This window comes from Mustelus asterias, chromosome 8, assembly GCF_964213995.1.
Source record: "Mustelus asterias chromosome 8, sMusAst1.hap1.1, whole genome shotgun sequence".
In the NCBI taxonomy this organism is placed as follows: Eukaryota; Metazoa; Chordata; class Chondrichthyes; order Carcharhiniformes; family Triakidae; genus Mustelus; species Mustelus asterias.
In genome coordinates this window covers 104,470,037-104,488,984 of record NC_135808.1, presented here as the reverse complement: position 1 = coordinate 104,488,984, position 18,948 = coordinate 104,470,037, and the positions used below count along the sequence as shown (strand labels likewise).

The 18,948-nt window shown below is 41.9% G+C and overlaps 1 protein-coding gene across 4 annotated transcripts in view; it reads left to right on the top strand.

Moving 5' to 3' along the window:
* LOC144497413 (uncharacterized) overlaps positions 1–18,948 on the top strand; it is a 32,618-nt gene that overhangs the window by 556 nt on the left and 13,114 nt on the right. For 3 of the 4 annotated variants that reach the window (XM_078218653.1, XM_078218654.1, XM_078218652.1), the window contains exons 2-8: positions 3,295–3,363; positions 5,605–5,638; positions 6,754–6,902; positions 11,358–11,439; positions 12,499–12,691; positions 13,113–13,180; positions 15,276–15,352. In XM_078218653.1, coding sequence (XP_078074779.1) covers positions 3,298–3,363; positions 5,605–5,638; positions 6,754–6,902; positions 11,358–11,439; positions 12,499–12,691; positions 13,113–13,180; positions 15,276–15,352 — 669 coding nt within the window. In that variant the 5' untranslated portion in view covers positions 3,295–3,297. Of the gene's footprint in view, positions 1–235; positions 336–3,294; positions 3,364–5,604; positions 5,639–6,753; positions 6,903–11,357; positions 11,440–12,498; positions 12,692–13,112; positions 13,181–15,275; positions 15,353–18,948 lie in introns of those variants that run through there. The other variant, XM_078218651.1, reaches the window with a different exon arrangement.

Sequence of the window (18,948 nt, the reverse complement as noted above, 5' to 3'; positions counted from 1 at the left end):
TGATAATTCCACCCACCTTCTCAGACTGAATCTGATCATTTGCAATACTGAGCTCCTGATGAATGCTGGACTGAACCTCTTATCCAACTGATTGTTGCAGAGGTTGAAGCATCACCCATTAAGTTGAATGCTTTCTGGTGCAGGAAGACTGTGTTGGTGTCGAGCTGCTGGGTGAGCTGGAATTATTGAGTAGGATATGGGCAAATGCATTTTGGACAAATTGGAATTTACGAAGGCCATCAAAGACAGTATTTGAGTCTGGAAGTGACAACAGCACTGATTAAAGTTTCAGAGACTAGGGTGCAATGGAACCAGACAAAGTTGAAATGGTGGCAGTAAGTGACCTTGGAGATGAAGACAATGTGTAGCTTGAAATTGAGCATATTTCAAAAGCTGTACATGGTTTTGTTCACTGTGAGTGATTTGTCAGAGAGGAGGAGGTAATCAATGGCAAGTATTGGATTCTAATGGCAGAAATCAAATTTTAATACTTCTCATTCAGCTGAAGAACGTTAGGACTCCTGTCAGCACTGTTGCACTTTGTCATCGAGGCATTTTGACAGGATAGAAGTGTTTGTGTAGTTGGGCTAAGTTAGAATATATCTAGTTAATAACTAACTTGTTCTTACATCTGGGTGACAACACGAGCTACTACCAATCAGACAATTAAAATGTGGAAATTTTGCCACAGAATAATTGGGTGTCCTTTACCCAACCTAACCTAAAATTCCCCTTTTCCTATTTTGAATGGAGGTTTAAATGAACATTATAAAACATAATTATGTCTTAATATTTTTCTCCTAAAAACCCTTGTGTTCTCAGACTGCTTACCTGAAGTTGTCTAGATGAGCTACAACTTCTTACATTTACTCATTGGGAGGACCAAAGATGTTGTCTTCATCCCCATCACCACCTTCCCACTCTTTTCACTGATGCTGTCTCTCAACTTGGCCACCAGATGTGTTGCGTCAAGTTTTGAGATGAACCAGGATTTCCAAATTTCACATTGTATTTGGTCCAGAGCAAAGTTTCCAATCTCATATTCTCTCCATCACGAAGATGGCTACTCTAACATCACTTGTCCATGCTCCTGCTCCAGCCCAACTATTGGCAAACCCTCACCCTTGCCTTTTTATCTCCAGATTTGACTATTCCAATGCTGTCATCTACCTTCCAGAAGTTTAACTCATTCAAGATTCCACTGCTTCCGCCTCAACTGTCATTCACCCTCCACCCCACCTTTTTTTATTTATTCGTTCATGAGATGTGGGACTCACTGGCTAGACCAGCATTTAATGAAATGCTGCAACCTTGCTGTGTAGGTATGCCCACAGTGCTGTTAGGACCAGAGTTCCAGGATTTATTTGAATCTAGTGAAAGTGAAGGAACAGTGATATAGTTCCCAGTCAGTAGCTTGGAGGTAAACTTGCAGATGATGTGCTCCCATTCATCTGCTGCCCTTGACCTTCCAGCTGGTAGAGGTCGCAAGTCACCCATTACTCTGTGATTTCTGACTTGTTTTGTATTCTGGCTCCCTCAAAGCATCAAATTTAAATTTATTTTCTTTCTGTTTGAACCACTTCATGGACTTAGAACATAGAACATAGAAAGCCACAGCACAAACAGGCCCTTCGGCCCACAAGTTGCGCCGATCACATCCCCACCTCTAGGCCTATCTATAGCCCTCAATCCCATTAAATCCCATGTACTCATCCAGAAGTCTCTTAAAAGACCCCAACGAGTTTGCCTCCACCACCACCGACGTCAGCCGATTCCACTCACCCACCACCCTCTGAGTGAAAAACTTACCCCTGACATCCCCCCTGTACCTACCCCCCAGCACCTTAAACCTGTGTCCTCTCGTAGCAACCATTTCAGCCCTTGGAAATAGCCTCTGAGAGTCCACCCTATCCAGACCCCTCAACATCTTGTAAACCTCTATCAGGTCACCTCTCATCCTTCGTCTCTCCAGGGAGAAGAGACCAAGCTCCCTCAACCTATCCTCATAAGGCATGCCCCCCAATCCAGGCAACATCCTTGTAAATCTCCTCTGCACCCTTTCAATGGCTTCAACATCTTTCCTGTAATGAGGTGACCAGAACTGCGCGCAGTACTCCAAGTGGGGTCTAACCAGGGTCCTATAAAGCTGCAGCATTATCTCCCGACTCCTAAACTCAATCCCTCGATTAATGAAGGCTAGTACGCCATACGCCTTCTTGACCGCATCCTCCACCTGCGAGGCCGATTTAAGAGTCCTATGGACCCGGACCCCAAGGTCCTTCTGATCCTCTACACTGCTAAGAATGGTACCCTTCATTTTATACTGCTGCTCCATCCCATTGGATCTGCCAAAATGGATCACTACACACTTATCCGGGTTGAAGTCCATCTGCCACTTCTCCGCCCAGTCTTGCATTCTATCTATGTCTCGCTGCAACTTCTGACATCCCTCCAAACTATCCACAACACCACCTACCTTGGTGTCGTCAGCAAACTTACCAACCCATCCCTCCACTTCCTCATCCAGGTCATTTATGAAAATGACAAACAGCAAGGGTCCCAGAACAGATCCCTGGGGCACTCCACTGGTCACTGACCTCCATGCAGAGAAAGACCCCTCCACAGCCACTCTCTGCCTTCTGCAGGCAAGCCAGTTCTGGATCCACAAGGCAACAGCCCCTTGGATCCCATGCCCTCTCACTTTCTCAAGAAGTCTTGCATGGGGGACCTTATCGAACGCTTTGCTGAAGTCCATATAGACCACATCCACCGCTCTTCCTTCGTCAATGTGCTTGGTCACATTTTCAAAGAACTCAACCATGTCCCTCCTTATCTCTGTAACCTTCTCCAATCCTGCTTCCTCGAACTCTGGTCTCTTATATGTTCTTCCTTCCTTTTGCCCTGTATTGTTGACCATGCCTGCACGGTCTCTCTTAATCTCTCTGCCTTTCCATTTCTTCCTCCTTTAAGATCCTGCTTAAAACCCACCTCTTTGACAAAGCTTTTGATCACCTTTCTTTTCTTTAGCTCGTGTGCTTTTTTATCTGGTCAATGTTACAGTTACTATATAAATGGGTAAATTATTATTTTGGCAAATATTAATATTCGTGTAGTCCTGCTTAAAAAATAAAATGGATATTTTTGTTTCAAAATTCATGGAACATTAGCTATACTATTTTATCATTGGCAACAATAGCAACCTGCTTAAAGTATGAAATTTGTTGATTCATATGCTGCCTGGTCATGTATTTGAGGTTGCTATTGACACGAGCTGTGTTTACATTCCCTAAACAGAACATGAACTGGGACACTCAGCTAAATTCCATACTGGATGATACTGATTGCAATGTAGCAAAAATCAAGGTAAATGTGTCATGCTGCTGTAATTAATATGTTAGTTTTCCTTTTAGTTTATAACTTTCAACTGTCAGAATGAATTAAAGATCCTTTCTTTAGATTGTGTTGCAGAAAATCTCTCCAAATGTAGTCCATGTTCAAAGTTCTTCCCAGACCACTTTAAAGCAAAATTCGAAAGCTGTATTTTTGATTCACAGATTTGTAAGTTCTACTATAAGGAACAGTTGCACACTGGTTTGCGACTTTCCTTTATGGCAATTGCACTATATCTGACTCCTGATGACCACAAGTTGCTGTTCAAAAGCCTGTGTACAATTTTGGGCAACTGAAATCTTAATGAACAGCAGGCATAAGAATTAGGAGCAGAAGATGGAGACGGGAGAGGTGCCGGAGGATTGGAGGATTGCGGATGTGGTTCCTATTTTCAAGAAGGGGAATAGGGATAGCCCAGGTAATTACCGACCGGTGAGTCTAACCTCAGTGGTTGGTAAACTGATGGAGAAGATCCTGCGGGACAGGATTTATGAGCATTTAGAGAGGTTTAGTATGCTCAAGAATACTCAGCATGGCTTTGTCAAGGGCAGATCGTGCCTTACAAGCCTGGTGGAGTTCTTCGAAAATGTGACTAAACATGTTGACGAAGGGAAGGCGGTAGATGTGGTTTATATGGATTTTAGCAAGGCATTCGATAAGGTCCCCCATGCAAGGCTTCTAGAAAAAGTGAGAGGGCATGGGATCCAAGGGGCTGCTGCCCGGTGGATCCAGAACTGGCTTGCCCAAAGGAGGCAGAGAGTGGGTATAGATGGGTCTTTTTCTAAATGGAGGTCGGTCACCAGTGGTGTGCCCCAGGGATCTGTTCTGGGACCCTTGCTGTTTGTCATTTTCATAAATGACCTGGATGAGGAAGCGGAGGGGTGGGTTGGTAAGTTTGCCGATGACACAAAGGTTGGTGGGGTTGTGAATAGTCTGGAGGGATGTCAGAAGTTACAGAGGGACATAGATAGGATGCAAGACTGGGCGGACAAGTGGCAGATGGACTTCAACCCAGATAAATGCGTCGTGGTCCATTTTGGTAGGTCAAATGGGAGGAAGGAGTACAATATAAAGGGAAAGACTCTTAGTACTGTAGAGGATCAGAAGGACCTTGGGGTCCGGGTCCATAGGACTCTAAAATCGGCCCCGCAGGTGGAGGAGGTGGTTAAGAAGGCGTATGGTGTGCTGGCCTTTATCAGTCCAGGGATTGAGTTTAGGAGTCCAGGGATAATGATGCAGCTATATAAGACCCTCGTCAGACCCCACTTGGAGTACTGTGCTCAGTTCTGGTCGCCTCACTATAGCAAGGATGTGGAAAAGATTGAAAGGGTGCAGAGGAGATTTACAAGAATGTTGCCTGGATTGAGTGGCACGCCTTATGAGGATAGGCTGAGGGAGCTTGGTCTTTTCTCCTTGGAGAGACGAAGGATGAGAGGAGACCTAATAGAGGTGTATAAGATGTTGAGAGGCATAGATCGGGTGGACTCTCAGAGGCTTTTTCCCAGGGTGGAAATGTCTGCTACGAGAGGACACAGGTTTAAGGTGCTGGGGGGTAGGTACAGGGGAGATGTTAGGGGTAAGTTTTTCACACAGAGGGTGGTGGGCGAGTGGAATCGGCTGCCATCAGTGGTGGTGGAGGCGAACTCAATAGGGTCTTTTAAGAGACTCCTGGATGAGTACATGGAGCTTAATAGGATAGAGGGTTACAGGTAGGTCTAGAAGGTAGGGACGTGTTCGGCACAACTTGTGGGCTGAAGGGCCTGTTTGTGCTGTAGTTTTTCTATGTTTCTAAGTAGGCCATTCACCCCCTCAAGCCTCCTACGGCATTCAATAAGATCATAGCTGATGTGCTTGTGTTTTGAACTCCACGTTCCTATCTACCCTCAATAACTTGCTAATTCCATAGCCTAACAAGAATCTACCTACTTCTCCCAATGACCCTACCTTCACTGCCTTCTGAAGCAGAGTTCCAAAATCGCACAACCCTCTGAGAAAAAAATAATTCTTCTCATCTCTCTTATAAAAGGGTGACTCCTAATTTGAAAATAGTGCCCCTAGTTCTGAACTCGCACTCAGGAGGAAAGACCCTTTCCACGTCCACTATTTCTTTGCCGCTGGCTGCAAAATCAAGGCCTATGCTATTTTCAACGATATTTTTATTGAACATTTCTATTTCGTATTGAAAACTAATGAAAAGCCCTTTTCCCTTTACAGAAAAGATTGAACACAACAGGGTATTATGCAAAAGGTATGCGTTTTAAAATTTTTATTTGTATAATAGATGAACGTTCAATTGTGATGAAAATTGATCACAATTTTCTTATTTCTGAGGATGCATCACTTGGACCCGTCTGGTTTTCCAATCATTTTGCAGCTTTTTAAACAAAAATTTCATGGGATATGGGTATTTCTGGTACGACCAGCATTTGTTGCCCACCCCTAATTGTCACTGCTTGCTAAGCCATTTCAGAGAGTAGTTAAGAGTCAACCTCATTGCTTTGGATCTGGAGTCAAGTGTAGGCCAGACCAGGTAAGGCTGGTTCCCTACACGGCATTCGCGAACCACATGTGTTTTTTTTTACAATAATGGATGGCAATTCCATTGTTCCCATCACTGAGATCAATTTTCTATTCTAGAATTATTTAGTATTTTCTTTTAATCAATTACATTCAAAGTCCACATGATGGGATTCAACCCCTGTACCCAGAGCATTATATTGGATTACTAACCCATACCACTATGCCGCCATCTCTCTGAGGAAGACACAAGCAATCAGCTCCCACGGTTATGCCAATGTCCTCTTAATATGGCTGAAAGGTGTGTGAGTGCTCTGTCACAACCACGCTTTTAATTTCCCTCCATTCTGTGCCAAGTCATTATAATCAAGGCTTTGTATTTCTGATATGCAATGGCTGTACATTACAAAACAAATATGTGCCAGCAAAGAGAGATTATTCTCTCTGGTTCTAGTGAAAAAATGCAGCAAAAGAAAATATTATGTCACCTGAGATAAATTAGTATGTAACACCTGAAAAATAAATGTTTATTCCCGGGGCGGCACAGTGGTTAACACTGCTGCCTCACAGTTCCACAGTCCAAAGATGTGCAGGATGTGCAGGTTAGGTGGATTGGCCGTGCTAAATTGCCCCTTAGTGTCAGGGGGATTAGCAGGGTAAATATGTGGGGCTACGGGGATAGAGCCTAGGTGGATGGATCATTGTCGGTACAGGCTTGATGGGCCGAATGGCTTCCTTCTGCGCTGTAGGTATTCTATAATTCTATGATTTGCTGCAGTAATCACCAAAATATGCGACTCCCATTAGTTTAGTTTTACTTTTTAAAGTCTTTTTCCTTCCTTTTAGTTTGCTCACTTGATAAAATGGAATATAATCGGTTCAGTGATCCCATATCAGTCCCTTTGGAAACCTCCTCTTGTTCAGATATGCTAAGCTATAAATTACCGAAAGAAGAATTAATGGGTATCTACAGGCAGCTACAATCTCAAGGAAAGGTAAGTGTGAAAAAGTAAATGGGAACGGTGTATATTTTATATACTGGCACCTGTAGTCTATGATGTGGCAATGCCGGCATTGGACTGGGGTAAACACAGTAAGAAGTTCTACCTGTAGTCTATGTCAGAGAACGATAGAATTGTCACGGTGCAGAAGGAGGCTGCGTGCCCCATCCTGTCTGCACTGGATCTCCAATTGAATATTATGACTTAGGGCCATTCTGTTGCCTTTTTCCTGTAATTCTGCTCATTGTTTCTATTCAAGTAATCATCCAATGCCCTCTTGAATGCCTTGATTGAACCTGCCCCCATCATATGTCCAAGCAGTGCATTCCTGCTGCTGTGTGGAAAAGTTTTTCCTCACATTGCATTTGCTTCTTTTGCAAATCACTTTAAATCCGTGCTGTCCCATTCTGGATCCTTTTGCAGTTTCTCCCTATCAATTCTGTCTAGCCCCCTCATGATTTTGAACATCAAATGCCCTTTTAACCATTTCCTCTACAAGGAGGACAGTCCCAACCTCTCCAATCTATCTCCATAACTGTTTCTCATCCATGGAACTGTTTTTTCAAAGCTTCTTCTGCACTCCAATGTGTTCACATCCTTCCTAAAGTGTGGCACCCAAAATTGTACAGAATACTCCAGCTGAGAATGAACTAGTATCTGATATGAGTTCAGCATAACCTCCTTGTTCTTGTACTCTATGTCCTTATTAATAAAGCCTAAAATATTGTATGCTTTATTAACTGCTCTCTACATCTGTCCTGCCATCTTTAATGACTTATGCACATAAACACCCAGGTCCCTCTGCTCCTGCATCTCCTTTGGAGTTGTATCCTTCATTTTATATTGTCTCTCCATGTTCTTTCTACCAAAATGAATCATCTCACACTTCTCTGCATTGAACTTAAGCTGCCACTCATCTGCCCACTCCACCAACTTTGTCTCTGTCTTTTTGAAGTTCTACACTGTCCTCCTCACAATTTACAATGCTTCCAAGTTTGTATCATTTGCAAACTTTGAAATTGTCCCTGGCAGGCCAAGATCTAGATCATTAATATATATACCTGGAAAAGCTATGGTCCCAAAACCGGCCCCTAAGGTACTCCACCACAAACCTCCCTCCAGCCCAAAAAAATCCATTAACCATTACTCTGTTTCCTATTACTTAGTAAGAAGTTTAACAACACCAGGTTAAAGTCCAACAGGTTTATTTGGTAGCAAAAGCCACACAAGCTTTCGGAGCCCCAAGCCCCTTCTTCAGGTGAAGAAATGGATAAAATCTGAAGATAAAATCTGAAAAATGGAAGAAATGGATAAAATCCTCACCTGAAGAAGGGGCTTGGGGCTCCGAAAGCTTGTGTGGCTTTTGCTACCAAATAAACCTGTTGGACTTTAACCTGGTGTTGTTAAACTTCTTACTGTGTTTACCCCAGTCCAACGCCGGCATCTCCACATCCTATTACTTAGCCAATTTTGAATCCACTTTGCTATGTCCCTTTTATTCCATGAGCTATAACTTTTCTCACAAGACTGTTGTACGGAACTGTATCAAATGCCTTTTGGAAGGCACAGCATCAACAGCATTACCCTTATCAATCCTCCCTGTTACCTCCTCAAAAAAAAACAAGTGAGTTAAACATGATTTCCCCTTTAGAAATCCTTGCTGGCTCTTCCTAACCAACCCACACTTTTCCATATGATTCTTAATTCTATCCGGAATAATTGCTTCTGGAAGCTTCCCCACCACCAAAGTTTAATTGACTGGTCTGCAATTGCTGGGCTTATCCTTACAACCATTTTTTGAACAAGGGCATATTGTTTGCGATTCTTCAACCTTTTGGCTCCTACCCTGAGCCGAGGGAAGACTGGAAGGTTATGGCCAGTGCCCCTGCAATTTCCACACTCACTTCCTTTAATGTCCTTAGATGCATCTCATTTGGCCCCAGTGCCTTAAGTATACGACAGTTTATCCAATACCTCCTCCTCATCAATTTTGAACCCTTCTAGTTACAGAGATGCCTCCTCTGTCATCATGGCCTGTATAGCATCTGCTTCCTTGGTAAAGACAGATGCAATGTATTCGTTTAATAGCCATGCCCCCTGTCTCCATGTGTAAATCCCCTTTTTGGTCCCTAATCAGCCCTACTGCTCCTTTTACCATAGTTTTAATATTTATGTGCCAAGAGAAGACTTTTGGATTCCCCCTTTATGTTGGCTGTCAATCTTTTCCCATAATCACTCTCTGCTTCTCCTATTTGCTTTTTCATCTTCCCTCTGAACCTTCTGTATTCAGCCTGGTTTTCAATTGTATTTTCTGCCTGACACCTGTCATAAGCACACATTTTCTTCATCATCTTAATTTTGATCTCCTTTTCCGCCCACAGAGCTCTGGATTTGTTTATCCTACCTTTCTCTTTTGAGGGAACACACCTTGACAGTGCCCAAATCATTTCTTTTTTGAAAGTAGCCCATTGTTCAGCTATAATTTTTCCCGCCAACCTTTGATTCCAGCCTATGCAGCCCAACTCTGTTCTTGCCCGATGAAGTCAGCTCTCCCCCAATTTTGGAATCGCGTTTGATAACTTTATTAGAGCTCTTTGAGGATGTGACACACTGTGGATAAAGGGGAACCTGTGCATGTACAGTATTTGGATTTCCAATTGGCATTTGATAAAGTGCCACATAAAAGGTTACTGAAGAAGATAAGAGCTCATGGTATTGCCTTGAGCATGGTTAGAGGATTGACTAACTAAAATGAAATAGTTTCTGGGATAAATGGGTACTTTTCAGATTGGCAAACTGTAACTAGTAGAGTGCCGCAGGGATCATTGCTGGGCCTCGACTATTTACGATTTATATTAATGACTTTAATGACTGTATTGTAGCCAAATTTGCTGAATATACAAAGTTGGTAAGAAAGTAATTTGTGAGGAAGATACAAAGAGTCTGCAAAGGTTTATAGATATGTGAAGTGAGCGGACAAATGTTTGGCAGATGGCATATAATGTGGGAAAATGTGAGCTTGTCCACTTTGGCAGAAAGAATATATAAACAGAATATTACTTAAATGGAAAGAGATTGCAGAATGTTGTGGTGCAGGGTGATCTGGCTGTCCGTGTACTTGAATCATGAAGTTAGCATGTAGATATTGCAAGTAACTAGGAAGGCAAAAGGAATGATGGCCTTTATTGCAAGGGGGATGGGGTATAAAAGTAGTGAAGTCTTGCTACAACTGGACAGGACATTGGTGAGACTGCACTTAAAGTATTATGTTCAATTTTGGTCTCCTTACTTAAGGAAGGATATATGTCTTATGGCGAAAGGTTGAACAGATTGGGCCTATATACATTGGATTTTAGATGAATGAAAGGTGATCTTATTGAAACATCCAAGATTCTGAAGGGACTTGACAGGGTAAATGCTGAGAGGATGTTTCCTCTTGTGGGGAAATCTAGAACCAGCAGACAGTTTAACAACAAGGGGTCTCCCGTTTAAATGGAGATGAGGAAGAATTTTGTCTCCCAAAGAGTTGTTAGGCTATGGAATTATCTTCTGCAAAGAACAGTGGAAGCTGGGTCATTTTCTAACTCAGCCTTAAATATATTCAGATTTTTGAGTGATAAGGGAGTCATGGGTTATGAGGGAGAGTGGAGTTAAGGCCGGATCGAATTGAAGGCTCATTGGGCCAAAAGACTTCCCGTTTCAATTTCATATGAGCTTATGATTCCCTGCCCATATCCTTATCCTGCATCAGTGGCCTAGTTGAGATCATGGTAGCTAGACATCACCTCTATAACATGGCTGACATCTAGTGTATCCAGGTTTCTACTTAACTGGTATCCCTCTTTTTTTTTCTTTGTTCTTTCATGAGATGTGGATATCGCTCTCAAGGCCAGCATTTATTGCCCAACCTAATAGCTCTTGAACTGAATGGCTTGTTCAACCATTTCAAAGGGCACTTAAGAGCCAAAAATATTGCTTGTGGGTCTGGAGTCTCATGTAGACCAGACCAGGTAAGGACGGCAGATTCCCTTCCCTGAAGGACAAACCAGATAGGTTTATATGACAATCAACAATAATTTCAAGGGAACCATTACCGAGACAATTCCAAATTTATTTATTGAATTTAAATTCCACCAGCTGCTGTGGTGAGATTTGATCCCACGTATCCAGAGAATTCGCCTGAGCGTCTGGATTATTACAACTAAGCCACTGTCTCCCCTCTGCGGTCAGATATTCTGCATTGTTTCTATGGTCTGGATGGAATTTACATCTAACATTTTTTGAGCAAAGCATGCAGACAGTGGTGACAGGCTGCATAGTAGCTGCCAATATGTTTCCACAATACAGAGAAATCAGAACAGTAGATCCTTTTCTTTGAAGTGGTCTTTTCCGGCTGTATACATACGTATTTTCATTTGTGGTGGTCAATATAGTTCTCTATGTTTTTAGGCCATTGAATTTTTACAACAAGCTTTATTGAGAGTTGAAACAGAAAAGGTACAACAACAGCAGAAAATCCGATCATTGGAAGGTAATACTTTAAAACCTTTTTGCTGTTTGTAATATATATATAAATGACTTGGAGGAAAATGTAACTGGTTTGATTAGTAAGTTTGCGGACGACACAAAGGTTGGTGGATTTGCGGATAGCGATGAGGACCATCAGAGGATACAACAGGATATAGATCAGTTGGAGACTTGGGCGGAGAGATGGCAGATGGAGTTTAATCCGGACAAATGTGAGGTAATGCATTTTGGAAGGTCTAATACAGATAGGAAATATACAGTAAATGGCAGAACCCTTAGGAGGATTGATAGGCAAAGGGATCTGGGCGTACAGATACACAGGTCACTGAAAGTGGCAATGCAGGTGGAGAAGGTAGTCAAGAAGGCATACGGCATGCTTGCCTTCATCGGCCGGGGTATTGAGTTTAAAAATTGGCAAGTCATGTTGACGCTTTATAGAACCTTAGTGAGGCCGCACTTAGAATATAGTGTTCAATTCTGGTCGCCACACTACCAGAAGGATGTGGAGGCTTTGGAGAGGGTACAGAAAAGATTTACTAGAATGTTGCCTGGTATGGAGGGCATTAGAGGAGAGGTTGGAGAAACTTGGTTTGTTCTCACTGGAGCGATGGAGGTTGAGGGGAGACCTGATAGAAGTCTACAAGATTATGAGAAGCATGGACAGAGTGGATAGTCTGAAGCTTTTTCCCAGGGTGGAAGAGTCAATTATTAGGGAGCATAGGTTTAAGGTGCGAGGAGCAAGTTTTAAAAGAGATGTACGAGGCAGATTTTTTACACAGAGAGTAGTGGGTGCCTGGAACTCGTTGCCGGGGGAGGTAGTGGAAGCGGATACAGTAGTGACTTTTAAGGGGCGTCTTGACAAGTACACGAATGAGATGGGAATAGAGGGATATGGTCCCTGGAAGCGTAGGGGGTTTTAGTTAAGTCAGGCAGCATGGTCGGTGCAGGCTTGGAGGGCCGAAGAGCCTGTTCCTGTGCTGTAATTTTCTTTGTTCTTTAACTACTAATTTATTTTTAATGAAAATGCAATCTGAATTCACTTTACCAATTTTGTCTGACATAGAGGACATTCGGCGATTGCAGTGTCGACCCGAAGAAAGAAGTGTGGATTTCCAATTGGAGAGGAAAATGGAGGATTGGTGGAGGGAGATGTCAAATGACATGTACAGCTTGCGGGAGCAATTACGACTGGTGGACGGGAGATCTAAACATGACAAAATCACCATTTCTAGTCTGATGCAAGAAATCCAGGAAAGGTAGGAACTGGTTAAAGTATTCCTTATTGCTTTTGTGGCATTGCGTTTTCCGAATAAAGTTGTGTCTGAATTTCATGATTTTATTTAAAGCAAGGGGCTGATATAATATTCCAAAAAAATGAAACACTCGTTTTTAATGCTCAGTTTTATGTCGCAAGTAATGATTGGGCTGGAGAAATTGCATTTTGTACCAGTTTGCACCATGAAAGAAACTAATCACTGCTGCCACTTCTGTTCTCCTTGCTGGCATGAAACTTTGTCTCGTCACTTGATCCATCTAAATTTAAACTACTTTGAAAAACAAAATCATGAAGCTTGCTGTAATTACTTTATCACTGATAGTAATTGACAATCTTCTGAGAAACTGATGACAATTAATAAATTAACCAATTTTTGTTTAAATCAACTGCTTCACTCACAGCAAAAAAGATCTATGTGCGGAACATGATTCACTTCAAAGGGAGATTGATAATATGAAGCACAAAATACGTAAGTGCCTGCCTGAAGGGGTTGTTACATTTTGATGTCTGTACATTAGGAACAGTTGGTTTGTTTTCAGTTTTACCTTTTTCTCCTTTTGACAAAAGATGAAAGGATCCGTATGCCATAAATAAAACTTTTATAATTAAGAGGAGGGGAAGAGAACAAGCAATTCCACGTAAGAGAGTAAACATTTGACCCCCATTACTGAAACATCCTGCAATCATGTAATGTGGAAGAATTTTAAAACTTGCACGAAGACTTATTACACTCTTCACAACTACAACAGTGGAACATTGTGCTATTTAACACATTGAGGGGAACATAGAAACATTAGCAACATGCACCATACGCTCTGGGTCAATCCGTGCAGGTCCTACAGGAAAAAAACTGTCAAAGAAGTGGCAAGATTAGAACCTTGCTACATTTTGCTCACCACTTGCTTCTTTGAAAGAACTTACACATTGTTATTCATGAACATCATGTCTGTGTACTGCTTATAATGCAGCAAAATCTCCAAATGCAGTTCACAAAAGGAATGGGTGCCAAGCCTTTTACAGATGTGTCAGGACTGGTTATTGAAAGCTTGGTTGATCAATGTGTTCTGAGCAGGTTTTGGACTGTGGTAGACTTGGGCGTTGTTTGCATTTGTTTGGGATTTGACCTTGTGTCTACTGGTGATGTTGTTGATGGACAAGATATGATGGAGAAGATCAATCATTGGAGAAGTCTGGAGCTGGTGAACACGGGCAGAGTGGAAGTCATTGCTGCAGTCTGGTGACAAATGGAAGTGGAGCCATGGAATGACAGACCTTCTGAGGTGGACCACTGAGTGGTGGTGATAATAGCACCGTTTGTAATGCTGCAAAGCAATCGAGAAGGATTATACACCCTGGCCAGGAGGTCATGGAAAGGGAGATTAGAAGCTGAATGGCAATTATGGGGGTGGTTGGGAGGCTACAGGGAGATGTGGATCAGTGATGGCTTTTTGAAGAGGATTTGTTGTATTTGGGTGAAATGAAATGGGGCAGTACACGACAGTGGAAGTCATTAACAATAACATTGTCAGTTACTATTAGGACCATGAAAGATAGTTGGGTGAGGGAAGCATCAAGTAGTCAGGGGAATGGTCTGATAGAAGAGATAGGTGGAGAAGGTGGTTGAGAAGCTGCAAAGTTTCAAATGTCTTGGTAAGAATAAGTGAGGGTTGGAAGGTGGCACTTTCAGAAGAAGAAACACAATGTAAGAAATAAGGGTGGGAGAGCTTAAGAGAGGGGTATGTGGGCACAGTTTTCAAGAAAGTATTTAGAAAGGAAGAACGAATTAATTTAAATTAATATAACACCTTTCATGGCCTCTCTGTCCCAAAACACTTTATGGCCAATTAAGTACGTTCTGAAGTGTATCCACTGGGTATGGTAGGAAATATTCTTAACCTTCAGGTTGATCCTGGAGTATTGGCAGAATTTGACCAGTAAAGGGGCATCATGGTAATGCTTGACACCATCCATCTGGATTCATCAATGAGCAACAAGAGCAATAATATAGACTATAGAATAGAGGAACATTGCACGTTCACTAGGATGGTGTCTGGTGCAAGAAGATACGAAGAAAGATGTGACCGTTTTTCATTACAGCAATGCAGGTTATGTTTTGACCTAGAGGTGCAATATGTTTGGAATGTTGAGACCACTTGGCACTTTTAATGTGCCATCTGTGCACAAAATCTCTTTCAACCCATATTTGATACCATAGAATTCATCGAGTTACATTAAGAAACTTGCATAGCCCTAGCTGATCAACAATGCTGCCATGTGTATTATTGTAAGGGTTTCTGTTCCCTATATTAGCATTCAAAAATAAAGTATTTCACCAAAACTCTCCATTCCCCGGTACTTGATTTGATTTGATGTGACAGTAACCTGTACACGTTTTTCTTTAAATCAGGCTTTATGATTTTTTTACTCTTGTAAGTTGTATTTATGGACATAATATCAGCAATTCTTAGCTCGGAATGGCAATATGCAGAGTATTTCTAACGTTATTTTTATCATTTAACAAATGTCACCTGATTAAAATTAATTTGCACTGTATTGGTTATTAGGAAGGCAAGAGGAGGAACTGCAGACTCAGATTTCTGATACAAAGGAACTTCAGCAATCACAGGAGAAAAGTAGTAAGGTAGATTACTGCAATACAAATTAAGGATGTTTTATTTGAAACGTCTTATTTGGCACTCTATTTGGTAATACCAATCTTGGACAAGCATAAGGAGAATCTGTCACGCTGGAGAACAATATTTTGTTGAGGACTTTTTACTTGTGCAATCTATTTTTCACTCCCCTATGTTCATCCTTAATAAAACTCTGAATTACATGAATAATAAACTATGAAAACTAGCCTTTTATACAGACCATCCCAGGTTATTTTGCAATTTCATTCTAAAATCCGACAGTACATGTATACTTGGTGAAGAAATATAACATGTCACTGAGTAGGACAAGAGTACAGTAAACTGCCCCTTTTTAAGGTTATTTATTAGTGTCACAAATAGGCTTACATTGACACTGCAATAAAGTTACTGTGAAAATCCCCTAGTCGCCACACTCTGGTGCCTATTCAGGTACACTGAGGGAGAATTTAGCATGGCCAATGCACCTAACCAGCACATCTTTTGGACTGTGGGAGAAAACCAGAGCACCCAGAGGAAACACATGCAGACACGAGGAGAATGTGCTAACTCCGCACAGACAGTGATCCAAGCCGGGAATCAAACCCAGGTCCCTGGCGCTGTGAGGCAGCAGTGCTAACCACTGTGCCGCCTTTTTAAGGTGCTGCTCAGTGTTCTGCACCATGAATTTTCTGAATGGAGTCTGGGACAATTTGGATCCTGGAAGTTGGATTACTTCAGTCAGTGCCACTCAATAATTTGGAAAGGAAGGTATATATATTGAACTTGAAATAAGCTAAATAGCAGAAACCAGTAATTGCCAATACTTCAGAACACATACACATTCAGAGATGCTAGCTGCTTGAACTATTAGACAGGGAATTGATTGAAAAGTTCGCTTTTCAGGTCAGAGATTTTAGAGATTAGCTGCACAGTGAAAATCGATCAATTTTTCTTGAATACAACGCAATGGTTGTTTTTTCAGGGATGTTGATCTCTGCATTTCAGACCTCTTCCTTTTTTGGTTTCATAGTGGAGTTTTGTTAGTAGAAGTGTTAGTAGAAATAGTTTTTGCCCTGAGAAAGCTTCTTAGTCACATTCTCATGAAAAAAATAACCAGGCTGCACACTTATAGCAAAGAACTGGTCTTAAGTGCCCAGTTTGTCTCAAAGATTTAATAGGCAGGAAATAAGATGTTAGCTTTCTATTCCTGTATAATTGGGTTTAAAAGCTCAAAAGTAAAATTTTTCTCAAAGAATGTTTTTACACTTCTTTAAAACTTTTTTGAAATGCTGGTTATTTTCCTCTTAAAATGTACTGACAACATCTGAGACAGAGCCAGAGATTAAAAGCAAGTCCACACATACATAAAATCCCATAAAAGAACCACCACGTTTTACAGCACCAACTTTGTTTTTGCAATGTGTTTCATTCTGTTATGTCGTCTGGTCTAAATTACATTTTTAAGAGAAATATGAAGGGGGACAGAGCTTTATGCTTGAGTCAAGGACAAGATAAACAAGTTCCCATTGTATAAATAGAGAGAATTAAAGCAGAAAATGCTGGGGATAATCAGCCGACCAGGCAACATCTGTGGACAAGAGAAACTGAGTTAGTGTTTCAGGTCAATGATTTGATGAAAGGTCATTCATCTGAAACATTAACTCTGTTTTTCACTCCACAGATGCTGCCTGACCTAATTAATTCAGTATTTCTATGTTTAATTCTTTAACCTCCGCAGCATTTTGCTTTTGGAAATATTAAAAATATTGAAATCTAGCTAAATAATTGTTTATTTGGTGTTTCTTATACTCCCTGTGGTAATGCTCTCAGTTTTAGTTGCAATGATTGCTATTCAAACAAATGTATTATATTTGTTTGCTTAAGTGGTTTGTGCCAAACCTTGTGAAAACTGAAAGCTGTTTTCTGTGCTGAGGGAATGTTGCACTGTTGGAGCTGCTGTCATTTGGATGAGACATTAATCTGAAGCCACATTTGGCTTCCCAGATGAGCGTATAAGGTTTTGTGACACAGTTCATAGAAGACAAGGGAGTCCTAGGCCGGAATTTTACCGGCACACCCGCCCCACAGAACGGAATTCTCCATTGGCCCTGGGCGGGATTTTACGAGCCTTACCCGAGCGAGGTCGTAAAATACCGGTCCTAGTGTTCTAACCATTATTTATGCCTCAACTAACCTTATCAAACAATTTATGTTGTTATTATCTCTGCTGTTTGTGAGATCTTGTTTTGTACAAATTGGCTGATGCACCATAGAACATAGAACAGTACAGCACAGAACAGGCCCCTCGGCCCACGATGTTGTGCCGAGCTTTATCTGAAACCAAGATCAAGCTATCCCACTCCCTATCATCCTGGTGTGCTCCATGTGCCTATCCAATAACCGCTTAAATGTTTCTAAAGTGTCTGACTCCACTATCACTGCAGGCAGTCCATTCCACACCCCAACCACTCTCTGCGTAAAGAACCTACCTCTGATATCCGTCCTGTATCTCCCACCACGAACCCTATAGTTATGCCCCCTTGTAATAGCTCCATCCACCCGAGGAAATAGTCTTTGAACGTTCACTCTACCTATCCCCTTCATCATTTTATACACCTCTATTAAGTCTCCCCTCAGCCTCCTCCGCTCCAGAGAGAACAGCCCTAGCTCCCTCAACCTTTCCTCATATGACCTACCCTCCAAACCAGGCAGCATCCTGGTAAATCTCCTCTGCACTCTTTCCAGCGCTTCCACATCCTTCTTATAGTGAGGTGACCAGAACTGCACACAATATTCCAAATGTGGTCTCACCAAGGTCCTGTACAGTTGCAGCATAACCCCACGGCTCTTAAACTCCAACCCCCTGTTAATAAAAGCTAACACACTATAGGCCTTCTTCACAGCTCTATCCACTTGAGTGGCAACCTTTAGAGATCTGTGGATATGGACCCCAAGATCTCTCTGTTCCTCCACAGTCTTCAGAACCCTACCTTTGACCCTGTAATCCACATTTAAATTAGTCCTACCAAAATGAATCACCTCACATTTATCAGGGTTAAACTCCATTTGCCATTGTTCAGCCCAGCTTTGCATCCTATCTATGTCTCTTTGCAGCCTACAACAGCCCTCCACCTCATCCACTACTCCACCAATCTTGGTGTCATCAGCAAATTTACTGATCCACCCTTCAGCCCCCTCCTCTAAGTCATTAATAAAAATCACAAAGAGCAGAGGACCAAGCACTGATCCCTGCGGCACACCGCTAGCAACCTGCCTCCAATCCGAAAATTTTCCATCAACCACCACCCTCTGTCTTCGGTCAGACAGCCAGTTACCTATCCAATCGGCCAACTTTCCCTCTATCCCACACCTCCTCACTTTCATCATAAGCCGACCATGGGGGACCTTATCAAATGCCTTACTAAAATCCATGTATATGACATCAACTGCCCTACCTTCATCAACACACTTAGTTACCTCCTCAAAAAATTCTATCAAATTTGTGAGGCACGACTTGCCCTTCACGAATCCGTGCTGACTATCTCGGATTAATCCGCATCTTTCTAAATGGTCGTAAATCCCATCCCTAAGGACCCTTTCCATC